This window comes from Lampetra fluviatilis, chromosome 66 (assembly GCF_964198595.1).
Source record: "Lampetra fluviatilis chromosome 66, kcLamFluv1.1, whole genome shotgun sequence".
Taxonomy (NCBI): Eukaryota; Metazoa; Chordata; class Hyperoartia; order Petromyzontiformes; family Petromyzontidae; genus Lampetra; species Lampetra fluviatilis.
Window position 1 is genome coordinate 4,043,075 of NC_136340.1, and position 18,513 is coordinate 4,061,587.

The 18,513-nt window shown below is 52.8% G+C and overlaps 2 protein-coding genes across 2 annotated transcripts in view; one reads left to right on the forward strand and one right to left on the reverse strand.

Annotated features, from left to right (window-relative positions):
* The window catches only part of TSPAN7 (tetraspanin 7), a 31,685-nt gene extending 21,670 nt beyond the window's left edge, over positions 1-10,015 (forward strand). Inside the window, exons 7-8 of the mRNA XM_078882612.1 lie at positions 7,198-7,267; positions 7,566-10,015. Coding sequence (XP_078738738.1) covers positions 7,198-7,266 — 69 coding nt within the window. The 3' untranslated portion in view covers position 7,267; positions 7,566-10,015. The remainder of the gene's footprint in view (positions 1-7,197; positions 7,268-7,565) is intronic.
* A 7,267-nt stretch (positions 10,016-17,282) lies between these two features.
* MID1IP1 (MID1 interacting protein 1) lies at positions 17,283-18,077 on the reverse strand. The gene has a single exon (XM_078882528.1). The coding sequence runs from the start codon at positions 17,984-17,986 to the stop codon at positions 17,288-17,290; it is 699 nt and encodes a 232-aa protein (XP_078738654.1). The 5' UTR covers positions 17,987-18,077; the 3' UTR covers positions 17,283-17,287.
* Between the last annotated feature and the right edge of the window lie 436 nt (positions 18,078-18,513).

The window sequence follows — 18,513 nt, forward strand, 5'->3', positions numbered from 1 at the left end:
ACTCACCCACCTACTCACTCACCTACTCACCCACCTACTCACTCACCTACTCACCCACCTACTCACCTACTCACCCACCTACTCACCCACCTACTCACCCACCTACTCACCTACCTACTCACCTACTCACCCAACTACTCACCCACCTACTCACTCACCTACTCACCCACCTACTCACTCACCTACTCACCCACCTACTCACCTACTCACCCACCTACTCACCCACCTACTCACCCAACTACTCACCTACTTACCTACCGACTCACCCACCTACTCACTCACCTACTCACCCACCTACTCACCTACTCACCCAACTACTCACCCACCTACTCACTCACCTACTCACCCACCTACTCACTCACCTACTCACCCACCTACTCACCTACTTACCCACCTACTCACCCACCTACTCACCCACATACTCACCCACCTACTCACCCAACTACTCACCCAACTACTCACCCAACTACTCACCTACTCACCCACCTACTCACCCACCTACTCACCTACTCACCCACCTACTCACCCACCTAGTCACCTACTCACCCACCTACTCACCCACTCACTCACCTACTCACCCACTCACTCACCTACTCACCCAACTACTCACCCACCTACTCACCCACCTACTCACCTACTCACCCACTCACTCACCTACTCACCCAACTACTCACCCACCTACTCACCTACTCACTCACCTACTCACCCACCTACTCACCTACTCACCCAACTACTCACCCACCTACTCACCTACTCACCCAACTACTCGCCCAACTACTCACCCACATACTCACTCACCTACTCACCTACTCGCCCAACTACTCACCCACATACTCACCCACCTACTCACCTACTCACTCACCTACTCACCCACCTCACCCACATACTCACCCACCTACTCACCCACTCACTCACCTACTCACCCACCTACTCACCTACTCACCCAACTACTCACCCACCTACTCACCTACTCACCCAACTACTCGCCCAACTACTCACCCACATACTCACTCACCTACTCGCCCAACTACTCACCCACATACTCACCCACCTACTCACCTACTCACTCACCTACTCACCCACCTACCCACCCACATACTCACCCACCTACTCACCTACTCACCCAACTACTCACCCACATACTCACCCACTCACTCACCTACTCACCCACCTACTCACCCACCTACTCACCTACTCACCCACCTACTCACCCACCTACTCACCTACTTACCTACCGACTCACCCACCTACCCACCTACTCACCTACTCACCCACATACTCACCCACATACTCACCTAACTACTCACCCACCTACTCACCCACCTACTCACCTACTCACCCACCTACTCACCCACCTACTCACCCACCTACTCACATACTCACCCACTCACTCACCTACTCACCCAACTACTCACCCACCCACCTACTCACCCACCTACTCACCCACCTACTCACCCAACTACTCACCCACCTATTCACCCACCTACTCACCTACTCACCCACCTACTCACCCAACTACTCACCCACCTACTCACCTACTCACCCAACTACTCACCCACCTACTCACCCACCTACTCACCCACCTACTCACTTACTCACCCACCTACTCACCCACCTACTCACCTACTCACCCACCTACTCACCCACCTATTCACCCACCTACTCACCTACCGACTCACCCACCTACCCACCTACTCATCTACTCACCCACATACTCACCCACATACTCACCTAACTACTCACCTACTCACCCACCTACTCACCAACCTACTCACCCACCTACTCACCCACCTACTCACCCACATACTCACCTACATACTCACCCAACTACTCACCGACCTACTCACCCACCTACTCACCTACTCACCCACCTACTCACCCACCTACTCAACCACCTACTCACTCACCTACTCACCCAACTACTCACCCACCCACTCACCCACCCACTCACCCAACTACTCACCTACTCACCCACCAACTCACCCACCTACTCACCCAACTACTCACCCACATACTCATCTACTCACCCAACTACTCACCTACTCACCCACCTACTCACCCACCTACTCGCCCAACTACTCACCCAACTACTCACCCACCTACTCACCCACATACTCACCCACATACTCACCCACCTACTCACCTACTCACCCACTCCCTCACCTACTCACCCACTCACTCACCTACTCACCCAACCACTCACCCACATACTCACCCACCTACTCACCCAACTACTCACCCACCTACTCACCCACATACTCACCTACTCACCCACCTACTCACCCACCTACTCACTCACCTACTCACCTACTCACCCAACTACTCACCTACTCACATACTCACCCACATACTCACCCAACTACTCACCCACCTACTCACCCACTCACTCACCTACTCACCCACATACTCACCTACTCACCCACCTACTCACCCACATACTCACCCACTCACTCACCCACCTACTCACCCACCTACTCACCTACTCACCCACCTACTCACCCAACTACTCACCCAACTACTCACCCACCTACTCACCCAACTACTCACCCACCTACTCACCCAACTACTCACCCACCTACTCACCCACATACTCACCTACTCACCCACCTACTCACCCACCTACTCACTCACCTACTCACCTACTCACCCAACTACTCACCTACTCACATACTCACCCACATACTCACCCAACTACTCACCCACCTACTCACCCACTCACTCACCTACTCACCCACATACTCACCTACTCACCCACCTACTCACCCACATACTCACCCACTCACTCACCCACCTACTCACCCACCTACTCACCTACTCACCCACCTACTCACCCAACTACTCACCCAACTACTCACCCACCTACTCACCCAACTACTCACCCAACTACTCACCCAAGTACTCACCCACCTACTCACCTACTCACCCACATACTCACCCACCTACTCACCCACCTACTCACCCAACTACTAACCTACTCACCCACCTACTCACCTACTCACCCACCTACTCACCCACATACTCACCCACATACTCACCCAACTACTCACCCACATACTCACCCACCTACTCACCCACCTACTCACCTACTCACCCACCTACTCACCCACCTACTCACCCACCTACTCACCTACTCACCCAACTACTCACCCACCTACTCACCCACCTACTCACCCACCTACTCACCCACCCACTCACCTACTCACCCAACTTCTCACCCACATACTCACCCACCTACTCACCTACTCACCCACCTACTCACCTACTCACCCACCTACTCACCCACCTACTCACCTACTCACCCACCTACTCACCCACCTACCCACCTACTCACCCAACTACTCACCTACTCACCCACCTACTCACCTACTCACCCAACTACTCACCTACCTACTCACCCAACTACTCACCCACCTACTCACCTACTCACCCAACTACTCACCCACCTACTCACCCACCTACTCACCCACCTACTCACTTACTCACCCACCTACTCACCCACCTACTCACCTACTCACCCACCTACTCACCCACCTATTCACCCACCTACTCACCTACCGACTCACCCACCTACCCACCTACTCATCTACTCACCCACATACTCACCCACATACTCACCTAACTACTCACCCACATACTCACCCACATACTCACCTAACTACTCACCTACTCACCCACCTACTCACCAACCTACTCACCCACCTACTCACCCACCTACTCACCCACATACTCACCTACATACTCACCCAACTACTCACCGACCTACTCACCCACCTACTCACCTACTCACCCACCTACTCACCCACCTACTCAACCACCTACTCACTCACCTACTCACCCAACTACTCACCCACCCACTCACCCACCCACTCACCCAACTACTCACCTACTCACCCACCAACTCACCCACCTACTCACCCAACTACTCACCCACATACTCATCTACTCACCCAACTACTCACCTACTCACCCACCTACTCACCCACCTACTCGCCCAACTACTCACCCAACTACTCACCCACCTACTCACCCACATACTCACCCACATACTCACCCACCTACTCACCTACTCACCCACTCCCTCACCTACTCACCCACTCACTCACCTACTCACCCAACCACTCACCCACATACTCACCCACCTACTCACCCAACTACTCACCCACCTACTCACCCACATACTCACCTACTCACCCACCTACTCACCCACCTACTCACTCACCTACTCACCTACTCACCCAACTACTCACCTACTCACATACTCACCCACATACTCACCCAACTACTCACCCACCTACTCACCCACTCACTCACCTACTCACCCACATACTCACCTACTCACCCACCTACTCACCCACATACTCACCCACTCACTCACCCACCTACTCACCCACCTACTCACCTACTCACCCACCTACTCACCCAACTACTCACCCAACTACTCACCCACCTACTCACCCAACTACTCACCCAACTACTCACCCAAGTACTCACCCACCTACTCACCTACTCACCCACATACTCACCCACCTACTCACCCACCTACTCACCCAACTACTAACCTACTCACCCACCTACTCACCTACTCACCCACCTACTCACCCACATACTCACCCACATACTCACCCAACTACTCACCCACATACTCACCCACCTACTCACCCACCTACTCACCTACTCACCCACCTACTCACCCACCTACTCACCCACCTACTCACCTACTCACCCAACTACTCACCCACCTACTCACCCACCTACTCACCCACCTACTCACCCACCCACTCACCTACTCACCCAACTTCTCACCCACATACTCACCCACCTACTCACCCACCTACTCACCTACTCACCCACCTACTCACCCACCTACTCACCTACTCACCCACCTACTCACCCACCTACCCACCTACTCACCCAACTACTCACCTACTCACCCACCTTCTCACCCAACTACTCACCTACTCACCCACCTACTCACCTACTCACCCAACTACTCACCTACCTACTCACCCAACTACTCACCCACCTACTCACCCACCTACTCATCTACTCACCCAACTACTCACCTACTCACCCACCTACTCACCTACTCACCCAACTACTCACCCAAGTACTCACCCACCTACTCACCTACTCACCCACATACTCACCCACCTACTCACCCACCTACTCACCCAACTACTAACCTACTCACCCACCTACTCACCTACTCACCCACCTACTCACCCACATACTCACCCACATACTCACCCAACTACTCACCCACATACTCACCCACCTACTCACCCACCTACTCACCTACTCACCCACCTACTCACCCACCTACTCACCCACCTACTCACCTACTCACCCAACTACTCACCCACCTACTCACCCACCTACTCACCCACCTACTCACCCACCCACTCACCTACTCACCCAACTTCTCACCCACATACTCACCCACCTACTCACCTACTCACCCACCTACTCACCTACTCACCCACCTACTCACCCACCTACTCACCTACTCACCCACCTACTCACCCACCTACCCACCTACTCACCCAACTACTCACCTACTCACCCACCTTCTCACCCAACTACTCACCTACTCACCCACCTACTCACCTACTCACCCAACTACTCACCTACCTACTCACCCAACTACTCACCCACCTACTCACCCACCTACTCATCTACTCACCCAACTACTCACCTACTCACCCACCTACTCACCTACTCACCCAACTACTCACCTACCTACTCACCCACCTACTCACCTACTCACCCACCTACTCACCTACTCACCCACCTACTCACCTACTCACCCACCTACTCACCTACTCACCCACATACTCACCCACCTACTCACCCACCTACTCACCCACCTACCCACCTACTCACCCAACTACTCACCTACTCACCCACCTTCTCACCCAACTACTCACCTACTCACCCACCTACTCACCTACTCACCCAACTACTCACCTACCTACTCACCCAACTACTCACCCACCTACTCACCCACCTACTCATCTATTCACCCAACTACTCACCTACTCACCCACCTACTCACCTACTCACCCAACTACTCACCTACCTACTCACCCACCTACTCACCTACTCACCCACCTACTCACCTACTCACCCACCTACTCACCTACTCACCCACCTACTCACCTACTCACCCACATACTCACCCACCTACTCACCCACCTACTCACCCACCTACTCACCCATCTACCCACCTACTCATCTACTCATTCACCTACTCATTCACCTACTCACCCACCTACTCACCCACCTACTCACCCATCTACCCACCTACTCATCTACTCATTCACATACTCACCCACCTACTCACCCACCTACTCACCCACCTACTCACCCATCTACCCACCTACTCATCTACTCATTCACCTACTCTGTGTGTCTGTGTGTGTCTGTGTGTGTGTGTCGGTGTGTCTGTGTGTGTGGTGTGTCTGTGTGTGTGTGTCGGTGTGTCTGTGTGTGTCGGTGTGTCTGTGCGTGTCTGTGTCTGTGCGTCTGTGTGTCTGCGTGTGTGTGTCTGTGTGTGTCTGTCTGTGTGGTGTGTCTGTGTGTGTCTGTGTGTGTGTGTGTCTGTGTGTGTGTGTGTCTGTGTGTGTGTGTGTCTGTGTGTGTGTGTGTGTGTGTCTGTGTGTGTGTGTGTCTGCGTGTGTGTGTGTGTCGGTGTGTCTGTGTGTGTCGGTGTGTCTGTGCGTGTCTGTGCGTCTGTGTGTCTGCGTGTGTGTGTCTGTGTGTGTCTGTCTGTGTGGTGTGTCTGTGTGTGTGTGTGTGTCTGTGTCGGTGTGTCTGTGCGTGTCTGTGTCTGTGCGTCTGTGTGTCTGCGTGTGTGTGTCTGTGTGTGTCTGTCTGTGTGGTGTGTCTGTGTGTGTGTGTGTGTCTGTGTGTGTGTGTGTCTGTGTGTGTGTGTGTCTGTGTGTGTGTGTGTGTGTCTGTCGGTGTGTCTGTGCGTGTCTGTGTCTGTGCGTCTGCGTGTGTGTGTCTGTGTGTGTCTGTCTGTGTGTGTGTATGTGTGTGTGTGTCTGTGTCTGTGCGTCTGTGTATGCGTGTGTGTGTCTGTGTGTGTCTGTCTGTGTGGTGTGTCTGTGTGTCTGTGTGTGTCTGTGTGTGTGTGTGTCTGTGTGTGTGTGTGTCTGTGTGTGTGTCTGTGTGTGTGTGTCTGCGTCCCCCCAGGTGTTTGGCATGGTGCTGTCCTGCTGCCTCGCCAGGCACATCAACGCCAACCAGTACGAGATGGTGTGAGGTCAGTTGCCCGCCACGAGTTGCCTGCCACGAGTTGCCCGCGACACGTTGCCACGAGTTGCCCGTAAAACGTTGCCACGAGTTGCCCGTAAAACGTTGCCACGGGTTGCTCGCGACGCGTTGCCGTGATTTGCCTGTCACCAACCCGTTGCGATGAGTTGCCTGTGACATGTTAACCTTTGACGCACGTTGCCTGTAATCCGTTGCCTGCAGCTCGTTGCCTCTAACACGTTGCATGCAACACGTTGCCTGGGGCGCGTTGCCCGAAACCTGACAACCCCCGTTTACGTGTGTTGCAGGTCACGCGGGGCGGGAACAGTTGCCAGCTGTTGACCCCACCACCTGTTGACCCAACCAGCTGTTGACCCCTCCGCCTGTTGACCCCTCCACCCGTTGACCCCATGACCTGTTGACCCCTCTGCATGTTGACCCCTCGACCTGTTGACCCCACCAGCTGTTGACCCCACCAGCTGTTGACCCCACCAGCTGTTGACCCAACCAGCTGTTGACCCCTCCGCCTGTTGACCCCTCCACCCGTTGACCCCACGACCTGTTGACCCCTCCGCCTGTTGACCCTCCGCCTGTTGACCCCTCCGCCTGTTGACCCCTCGACCTGTTGACCCCACCAGCTGTTGACCCCACCAGCTGTTGACCCCTCCGCCTGTTGACCCCTCCACCTGTTGACCCCTCGACCTGTTGACCCCACCAGCTGTTGACCCCACCAGCTGTTGACCCAACCAGCTGTTGACCCCTCCGCCTGTTGACCCCTCCACCCATTGACCCCTCCGCCTGTTGACCCCTCCGCCTGTTGACCCCACCAGCTGTTGACCCCACCAGCTGTTGACCCCACCAGCTGTTGACCCCACGACCTGTTGACCCCACCAGCTGTTGACCCCACGACCTGTTGACCCCACCAGCTGTTGACCCCACCAGCTGTTGACCCCACCAGCTGTTGACCCCACCAGCTGTTGACCCCACCAGTTGTTGACCCCTCGACCTGTTGACCCCACCAGCTGTTGACCCCTCCACCTGTTGACCCCTCCACCTGTTGACCCCGCAACCTGTTGACCCCGCAACCTGTTGACCCCACCAGCTGTTGACCCCACCTCATGTTGACCCCACGCAAGGGTCAGAGTTAGAGTCAGGGTGGTGCAGCCACTCATCTGCTGTTTCGAGTGGAGTGGCCTAGCCAATGGGTGCCGTTATTGTGTCTGAATGTATGTGCGTGTGTGTGTGTGAATGTGTGTGTGTGTGCGTGTGTGAATGTGTGTGTGTGTGAATGTGTGTGTGAATGCGCGCGTACGTGTGAATTAATGTGTGTGCGTGCGTGTGTGCATGTGTGCGTGTGTGTATGCGTGTGTGTGTGCGTGTGAATGTATGTGTGTGGACCCCCCTAATGGAGCATCTTCGCCGGTTAGAAACATTCAGGCTGGCCTGCCTACGATCCATCCTGGGTTTAACCTGCAGGATGGATTGTGTGAGGAGCTCACAAATCCTTGATAGATCTGGTCAAAGTCCTATCGGTGAGCTCCTCCGGCAGGCAAGTCTGCGTTGGCTGGGTCATGTAGCCCGCATGCCCAGCCACCGCATGCCTAGACAGCTTTTGTTCGGCCGGATCGAGGGGGCTAAACAGGCGCGGCACGGGCTAGAGAAGAGATGGACTGATGTGGTACAGGAGGACGTGGAGCTGAGTGGATTTGCCGATGACTGGTACCAGCGGTGTCAAGATCGGCCTCTGTGGAGGAGGCTCGTGAAGGACGCTACTGGGCAGTTGGAGGCAGTCGCCCTCCAACAACAACGGAGGGCGGAGGAGCGACGCTCACAACAACGAGCGGAGCGCCGGGTGGCTAAAGCACAGCAAGTTGGTACAGTAGGGGGCACAGGTGGTGCATCAGCCAGTCATCTCGGTCAGTCGACCCGTGGCACCTGGGTCTGCCCCGTGACCTCCTGCCAGCGGGCGTTCGACACTTCACGTGGCCTCAAGGTGCACATGGCCTGGCACAAGCGTCGTGGTGACGTCACCGCCACTTAGTGGCGAATGACGGTTGTTGTGTGTGTGTCTGTGTGTATGTGTCTGTGTGTCTGTGTGTGTGTATGTGTGTGTCTGTGTGTGTCTGTGTGTCTCTGTGTCTGTGTGTGTGTATGTGTGTGTCTGTGTGTGTGTCTGTGTGTATGTATGTGTCTGTGTGTATCTGTGTGTGTCTGTGTGTGTCTGTGTGTATGTGTGTGTCTGTGTGTGTATGTGTCTGTGTGTATGTGTGTGTATGTGTGTGTGTATGTGTGTGTCTGTGTGTGTATGTGTGTGTCTGTGTGTGTGTCTATGTGTGTATGTGTGTGTATGTGTGTGTATGTGTGTGTATGTGTGTGTCCGTGTGTGTATCTGTGTGTCCGTGTGTGTGTCTGTGTGTGTGTGTCTGTGTGTGTGTCTGTGTCTCACCATCAGCGGGTAGCGCTGCGCCGCGCTACGAACCTGGCATGGCCTCCTCCCCTAGGTTGACTCAGCCTCAATTGAGTGACCCGGTGCAGTGGTGTCATAATCATCGCTAGCACTGGGGAGACAAAGGCGGCCGGGCGTGGCGCTGGCCACCCCCCCCCTCGTGTGACGGCCTCCGTAGCCAGCGCCGCCGCTCGCTTCTATGAGCAGCACTTGCCCCTGCAGCCTGTTGGGGCTACACGGGGGTGGGGGGTAGCTTTGCCTTTGTTTTATCAATAATAATCATGTAATAAACAAGATCGATAATAATCATAATCACGATGTTGTTGTTGTTGTTGTTGGTGGTGAGTGTCGTAGTCAACAGCCGCGTGCCTGTGATGGTGTCAGCTGGTCAGAGGGCAGATCAGCTCCACGGCAGGTCCTGGTGTCAAGGACATGGGCTCACATCCGCTGGTCCGTCACTACGTAGTCCAGCAGATGTTCTTGCTTGGACCCGGCATGCATCCATGATGTTGTGTGGATGCGCCGATGCCGGAAGAGCGTGTTGGTAATTACAAGCCCATGGGCTGCACAAAAATCTAGCAGCCTCCTACCGTCGTTATTGAGCTGATCTGGCCCATGCCCTCCAATCACTCTAGACCAGGTGCCAGCATCATGACCAACTTGGGCATTGAAGTCACCCAACAAGATGACTCTGTCCCGAGTGGCCACTTTAGCCAGTACCTGTGACAGGAGGTCATAGAAGGCATCTGACTCATCGGCGGTGCCTGCATCCCTCCCACAGATGTTCGTCTTCGGTGGGGGCATAAGTAACCACGACCACCACTCCTCACCTCCGGTTGATGGGAAGGCGAGCCCAAAGTAGCCTGGGGCTTACAGCTTCCCACACCTCACTGCCACGCTCCCACGCCCCCTTCATTCTTTTGTTCAGAAGAAGAGCCACTCCCTGTTGTTTGGCAGTCTCCTGCCCCGAGTATAGGACTGTATCCCTCATGGTGGCAGGAGCCAGAACCGGTCCACTGGCCGTCCTGAATGCCACAAAGATCCAGGCGGTACCAGTCCAGCTCCCGACAGAGGAGTGGCAGCCTCTCCTCCGCAGTGAGCGTTCGAACATTACACGTGGCCACACGAAGTGGTTTTTCGTTGTTTCTGGTTAAAGAGGGTAAATATTCAATCTCCTGGCTCCGCCAAATGGGGTTGGGCCAGGAGACGTCATAGATTACGGACCCCCTGGGGCCTCCGGCACAAGCTTATTAGTCACATGTTTATGTTTAAGTCGTGGTTTAGTGGTAATGAACTGAAGGTGGAGGGGTTACCAGCCCCTCGCACCCGTTCAGAGCCCCCGTTTAGCCGCTGTGGTGGTCACAGACGCCATGAGGGGAGAGGCCAATCGGCATTGGCCCTCCCCCCACAGCAATGCCCACGACAGTGTTGCCCGTCGGGCACACACACATCACACACACACGTGTGCGCGCACACACACACACACACGTGTGCGTGTGTGCACACTCACACGTGCGCACACACTCACACGTGCGCACACACTCACACGTGTGCACGCACACGTGTGCACGCACACGTGTGCACACACACACGTGTGCACACACACGTGTGCACGCACACACACACACGTGTGCACGCACACACACACACGTGTGCACGCACACACACACACGTGTGCACACACACACACGTGTGCGCGCACACACACACACGTGCACACACGTGTGCGCGCACACACACGTGTGCACGCACACTCACACGTGCGCACGCACACACACGTGTGCACGCACACACACGTGTGCACGCACACTCACACGTGCGCACATACTCACACGTGCGCACACACACAGCGAGTGACACACGAGGCATGCAGACTCCCCTGTGCGACGCTTTATTGAGCGCGACGCTCACAACTCCCCCCCCCACCAGTCCCGACAGCTCCCTCCAACCCCTCGCCAGGGTCATCATCAGCAGCATCAGCAGCATCAGCATCATCAGCAGTGCCTCACCGCTCGCCAGGATCATCAGCAGTGCCTCACCGCCCGCTCACCAGGCTCATCATCAGCAGTGCCTCACCGCTTACCAGAGTCAGAGTCATCATCAGCAGTGCCTCACCGCTCGCCAGAGTCATCATCAGCAGTGCCTCACCGCTCGCCAGAGTCATCATCAGCAGTGCCTCACCGCCCGCTCACCAGGCTCATCATCAGCAGTGCCTCACCGCTTACCAGAGTCAGAGTCATCATCAGCAGTGCCTCACCGCTCGCCAGAGTCATCATCAGCAGTGCCTCACCGCTCGCCAGAGTCATCATCAGCAGTGCATCACCGCTCCGCCTACCGTTTGGCGGTTCACATCTCGTCTAGGGGTGAGCTTTGTAACATCCTCACCCCTACACTCACCCCTACACTCACCCCTACACTCACCCCTACACTCACCCCTACACACTCACACTCACCCCTATACCCAGTCACCATTCACCCAGAAACACTCAAAACGCCATCAGCCCAAACACTGGGTGTCTGTGGGTCTCTATGATCTGTGGATCTCTGTGGGTCTCTGTATCTCTATGATTGTAGTGCAGCACTAACCGGTCGCTGTGCGTTGGAGAGTTAAACCCACTACGACATTTACAATTCGTTACTAGTGCAGCACTAACCGGTTGCTGTGAGTTGGAGAGTTAAACCCACTACAACATTTACAATTCGTTACTAGTGCAGCACTAATCGGTTGCTGTGTGTTGGAGAGTTAAACCCACTACGACATTCACAATTCGTTACTAGTACAGCACTAACCGGTTGCTGTGTGTTGGAGAGTTAAACCCACTACGACATTTACAATTCGTTACTAGTACAGCACTAACCGGTTGCTGTGTGTTGGAGAGTTAAACCCACTACGACATTTACAATTCGTTACTAGTACAACACTAACCGGTTGCTGTGTGTTGGAGAGTTAAACCCACTACGACATTTACAATTCGTTACTAGTGCAGCACTAACCGGTTGCTGTGCGTTGGAGAGTTAAACCCACTACGACATTTACAATTCGTTACTAGTGCAGCACTAACCGGTTGCTGTGTGTTGGAGAGTTAAACCCACTACTACATTTACAATTCGTTACTAGTGCAGCACTAATCGGTTGCTGTGTGTTGGAGAGTTAAACCCACTACAACATTTACAATTCGTTACTAGTGCAGCACTAACCGGTGGCTGTGTGTTGGAGAGTTAAACCCACTACGACATTTACAATTCGTTACTAGTGCAGCACTAACCGGTTGCTGTGTGTTGGAGAGTTAAACCCACTACGACATTTACAATTCGTTACTAGTACAGCATTAACCGGTGGCTGTGTGTTGGAGAGTTAAACCCACTACGACATTGACAATTCGTTACTAGTACAGCATTAACCGGTGGCTGTGTGTTGGAGAGTTAAACCCACTACGACATTTACAATTCGTTACTAGTACAGCATTAACCGGTGGCTGTGTGTTGGAGAGTTAAACCCACTACGACATTTACAATTCGTTACTAGTGCAGCACTAACCGGTTGCTGTGTGTTGGAGAGTTAAACCCACTACGACATTTACAATTCGTTACTAGTGCAGCACTAACCGGTTGCTGTGTGTTGGAGAGTTAAACCCACTACGACATTTACAACTCGTTACTAGTGCAGCACTAACCGGTTGCTGTGTGTTGCAGAGTTAAACCCACTACGACATTTACAATTCGTTACTAGTGCAGCACTAACCGGTTGCTGTGTGTTGGAGAGTTAAACCCACTACGACATTTACAATTCGTTACTAGTGCAGCACTAACCGGTTGCTGTGTGTTGGAGAGTTAAACCCACTACGACATTTACAATTCGTTACTAGTGCAGCACTAACCGGTTGCTGCGTGTTGCAGAGTTAAACCCACTACGACATTTACAATTCGTTACTAGTACAGCACTAACCGGTTGCTGTGTGTTGGAGAGTTAAACCCACTACGACATTTACAATTCGTTACTAGTGCAGCACTAACCCGTTGCTGCGTGTTGCAGAGTTAAACCCACTACGACATTTACAATTCGTTACTAGTACAGCACTAACTGGTTGCTGCGTGTTGGAGAGTTAAACCCACTACGACATTTACAATTCGTTACTAGTACAGCACTAACCCGTTGCTGCGTGTTGCAGAGTTAAACCCACTACAACATTTACAATTCGTTACTAGTACAGCACTAACCGGTTGCTGTGTGTTGGAGAGTTAAACCCACTACTACATTGACAATTCGTTACTAGTGCAGCACTAACCGGTTGCTGTGTGTTGGAGAGTTAAACCCACTACAACATTTACAATTCGTTACTAGTACAGCACTAACCGGTTGCTGTGTGTTGGAGAGTTAAACCCACTACAACATTTACAATTCGTTACTAGTACAGCACTAACCGGTTGCTGTGTGTTGGAGAGTTAAACCCACTACAACATTTACAATTCGTTACTAGTGCAGCACTAACCGGTTGCTGTGTGTTGCAGAGTTAAACCCACTACGACATTTACAATTCGTTACTAGTACAGCACTAACTGGTTGCTGCGTGTTGGAGAGTTAAACCCACTACGACATTTACAATTCGTTACTAGTACAGCACTAACCGGTTGCTGTGTGTTGGAGAGTTAAACCCACTACGACATTTACAATTCGTTACTAGTGCAGCACTAACCGGTTGCTGTGTGTTGGAGAGTTAAACCCACTACAACATTTACAATTCGTTACTAGTGCAGCACTAACCGGTTGCTGTGTGTTGGAGAGTTAAACCCACTACAACATTTACAATTCGTTACTAGTGCAGCACTAACCGGTTGCTGTGTGTTGGAGAGTTAAACCCACTACGACATTTACAATTCGTTACTAGTGCAGCACTAACCGGTTGCTGTGTGTTGGAGAGTTAAACCCACTACTACATTTACAATTCGTTACTAGTACAGCACTAACCGGTTGCTGTGTGTTGGAGAGTTAAACCCACTACAACATTTACAATTCGTTACTAGTGCAGCACTAACCGGTTGCTGTGTGTTGGAGAGTTAAACCCACTACAACATTTACAATTCGTTACTAGTACAGCACTAACCGGTTGCTGTGTGTTGCAGAGTTAAACCCACTACTACATTTACAATTCGTTACTAGTGCAGCACTAACCGGTTGCTGTGTGTTGGAGAGTTAAACCCACTACGACATTTACAATTCGTTACTAGTGCAGCACTAACCGGTTGCTGTGTGTTGGAGAGTTAAACCCACTACGACATTTACAATTCGTTACTAGTGCAGCACTAACCGGTTGCTGTGTGTTGGAGAGTTAAACCCACTACGACATTTACAATTCGTTACTAGTGCAGCACTAACCGGTTGCTGTGTGTTGCAGAGTTAAACCCACTACGACATTTACAATTCGTTACTAGTGCAGCACTAACCGGTTGCTGTGTGTTGGAGAGTTAAACCCACTACGACATTTACAATTCGTTACTAGTGCAACACTAACCGGTTGCTGTGTGTTGGAGAGTTAAACCCACTACGACATTTACAATTATAGTGTATAGTGGTGTAGTGTATAGTGTAGTGTACCAATACATAACTAAACAGTTGTGTGTTGGACAATAAATCCACAACATTTACAATAATAGTGTAGTGTATAGTGTATAGAAGTGTAGTGTATAGTGAAGTGTATAGTAGTGTAGTGTATAGTGTAGTGGTGTAGTGTATAGTGTAGTGTATTAGTAGTGTAGTGGTGTAGTGTATTAGTAGTGTAGTGGTGTAGTGTATAGTGTAGTGTATTAGTAGTGGTGTAGTGTATTAGTGGTGTAGTGTATAGTGTAGTGTATTAGTAGTGTAGTGGTGTAGTGTATAGTGTAGTGTATTAGTAGTGTAGTGGTGTAGTGTATTAGTAGTGTAGTGGTGTAGTGTATAGTGTAGTGTATTAGTAGTGTAGTGGTGTAGTGTATAGTGTAGTGTATTAGTAGTGTAGTGGTGTAGTGTATAGTGTAGTGTATTAGTAGTGTAGTGGTGTAGTGTATAGTGTAGTGTATTAGTAGTGTAGTGGTGTAGTGTATAGTGTAGTGTATTAGTAGTGTAGTGGTGTAGTGTATTAGTAGTGTAGTGGTGTAGTGTATAGTGTAGTGTATTAGTAGTGGTGTAGTGTATTAGTGGTGTAGTGTATAGTGTAGTGTATTAGTAGTGTAGTGGTGTAGTGTATAGTGTAGTGTATTAGTAGTGTAGTGGTGTAGTGTATAGTGTAGTGTATTAGTAGTGTAGTGGTGTAGTGTATTAGTAGTGTAGTGGTGTAGTGTATAGTGTAGTGTATTAGTAGTGTAGTGGTGTAGTGTATAGTGTAGTGTATTAGTAGTGTAGTGGTGTAGTGTATAGTGTAGTGTATTAGTAGTGTAGTGGTGTAGTGTATAGTGTAGTGTATTAGTAGTGTAGTGGTGTAGTGTATAGTGTAGTGTATTAGTAGTGTAGTGGTGTAGTGTATAGTGTAGTGTATTAGTAGTGTAGTGGTGTAGTGTATAGTGTATTAGTAGTGTAGTGTATAGTGTAGTGTATTAGTAGTGTAGTGGTGTAGTGTATAGTGTAGTGTATTAGTAGTGTAGTGTATAGTGTAGTGTATTAGTAGTGTAGTGTATAGTGTAGTGTAGTGGTGTAGTGTATAGTGTATTAGTAGTGTAGTGTATAGTGTAGTGTATTAGTAGTGTAGTGTATAGTGTAGTGTATTAGTTCAGCACTACACGGGGCGTGTGTTGAAAGAGTAAACCCACCACCACAACATCGACTTCCCCAGTTCCCATGACGCTCCGCCAGTTAATTACAACACCGGCATCATCATCAGCAGCATCATCAGCATCATCATCATCAGCATCATCAGCATCATGCGGACAGCCACAGAGTTGTGGAGTGAACCTCCTGCTGCTGCTGCTGCGTCGGTCTTGAATGGGCGCGGTCGGGGTGGTGGTGGTGGATGATGTGGTGGATGATGTGGTGGATGTGTGGTGGTGGTGGATGATGTGGTGGTGGTGGATGTGGTGGATGATGTGGTGGTGGTGGATGTGGTGGTGGTGGATGTGGTGGTGGTGGTGGGGGATGATGTGGTGGATGATGTGGTGGTGGTGGATGTGTGGTGATGGATGTGGTGGTGAAGTCGTCACCGAGTCTGCGAGATGGCCATGGGGTGAGGGGGTGTGGGGGTGGGTGTGTGGGGGTGGGTGAGGGGGTGAGGGGGTGGGGGGCGATGTTGGCCATGGGGTGAGGGGGTGAGGGGGTGGGTGAGGGGGTGTCCATGAGCAGGCGAGGGGAGACGGCGCCTTGACAGACACGGCGGGGGCTGCGTGACCCCCCGCCTGACCCCCACCCCATGACCCCCACCCCATGACCCCCACCCCATGACCCCCACCCCATGACCCCCACCCTCCTCTCCCACTGACCTCCCCCCGCCCCCCACTGACCCCCCCCCCCTACATGTCCCCTACGCTGCACCCCACTGACCCCCCCCTCTCCCACTGACCCCCCCCCCCATGCCCCCCAGTGATCCCTCCCCCTGACCCCCCCCCCTGACCCCTGACCCCCTACATGGCCCCCAGGGTCACCTCCTGCTTGTACCTGCGCGTGAGCGCGCGAGCGAGCAGCGTCATCTCGTGCAGCGCCGCGTGGAGGCCGCTCACGTGAAGGCGGAAGCGCTCCTCCACATCATCATCATCATCACCACAACCATCACCACCATCATCACCACCACCAACAACATTACCACAACCACCACCACCAACACCAACATTACCACAACCACCACCACCACCATTCTCCTGCGTCATGAGCACGTTCAATGGCAATCCTCCCACACTGGAGCCTCCGTTCTGCTGCTGCTGATGCTGCTGATGATGATTGCCAGCAACAACAACACCGTTGTTGTTGTTGTTGACTTTCTCGTGTTGTTGTTGTTGTTGTCGTTGTTGCTGCTGCTGCTTCTTCTTGCGATGCCCTGCGCCGTCGGTGTCCGCCGAGGGGGGCAGGGCCCCCCACTCGATCTGGGAGCGAACGCTCTTGAGCTGCGCATACAACGCGAACAAGTCGCGCTCGTTGATGGACGACGACGTGGTGGACGACGTGGTGGACGACGTGGTGGACGACGTGGTGCTGGTGGTGGAGTCGCTTGCGTGCCGCGCCGGGAGATCGCGCAGCAAGCTGGGCACCATCACGGTGCCGTCCATCTCGCCCACGGCCGACACGAAGCGCTCCATCGCCTGGAACAGCGACTGACGCCTGTGCATCTTCACGACACGCAGGCGACGGAAGTTGCCACCACCACCCACCCACTACCAACCACAACCACCACCCACAACCACCACCCACCAACCAACCACAACCACCACCCACCAACCAACCCACCAACCAACCCACCACCAACCGAGTTGCTTTTGAGGGATTTCGTGCGGATGATTCGCTTTGCAAGTTGCCCGCAAGTTGCTTCGGTGGGAGTTGGTGCGGAGGAAGTCGTTTACAAGTTGCCCGCAAGTTGCTCCGGTGGGAGTTGGTGCGGGCGATTTGCTTACAAGTTGCCCGCAAGTTGCTTCAGAGGGATTTCGTGCGGATGATTCGCTTTGCAAGTTGCCCGCAAGTTGCTCCGGTGGGAGTTGGTGCGGGCGATTAGCTTACAAGTTGCCCGCAAGTTGCTTCGGAGGGATTTCGTGCGGACGACGATTCGCTTTGGTTGGAGTTGCCTGGACGCGAAGTCGGTCTTGAAAGTCGCCTGCAGTTCGTTGCCTGGGAGTTGCTCGCAAGTTTGCTGCTGGCGAGA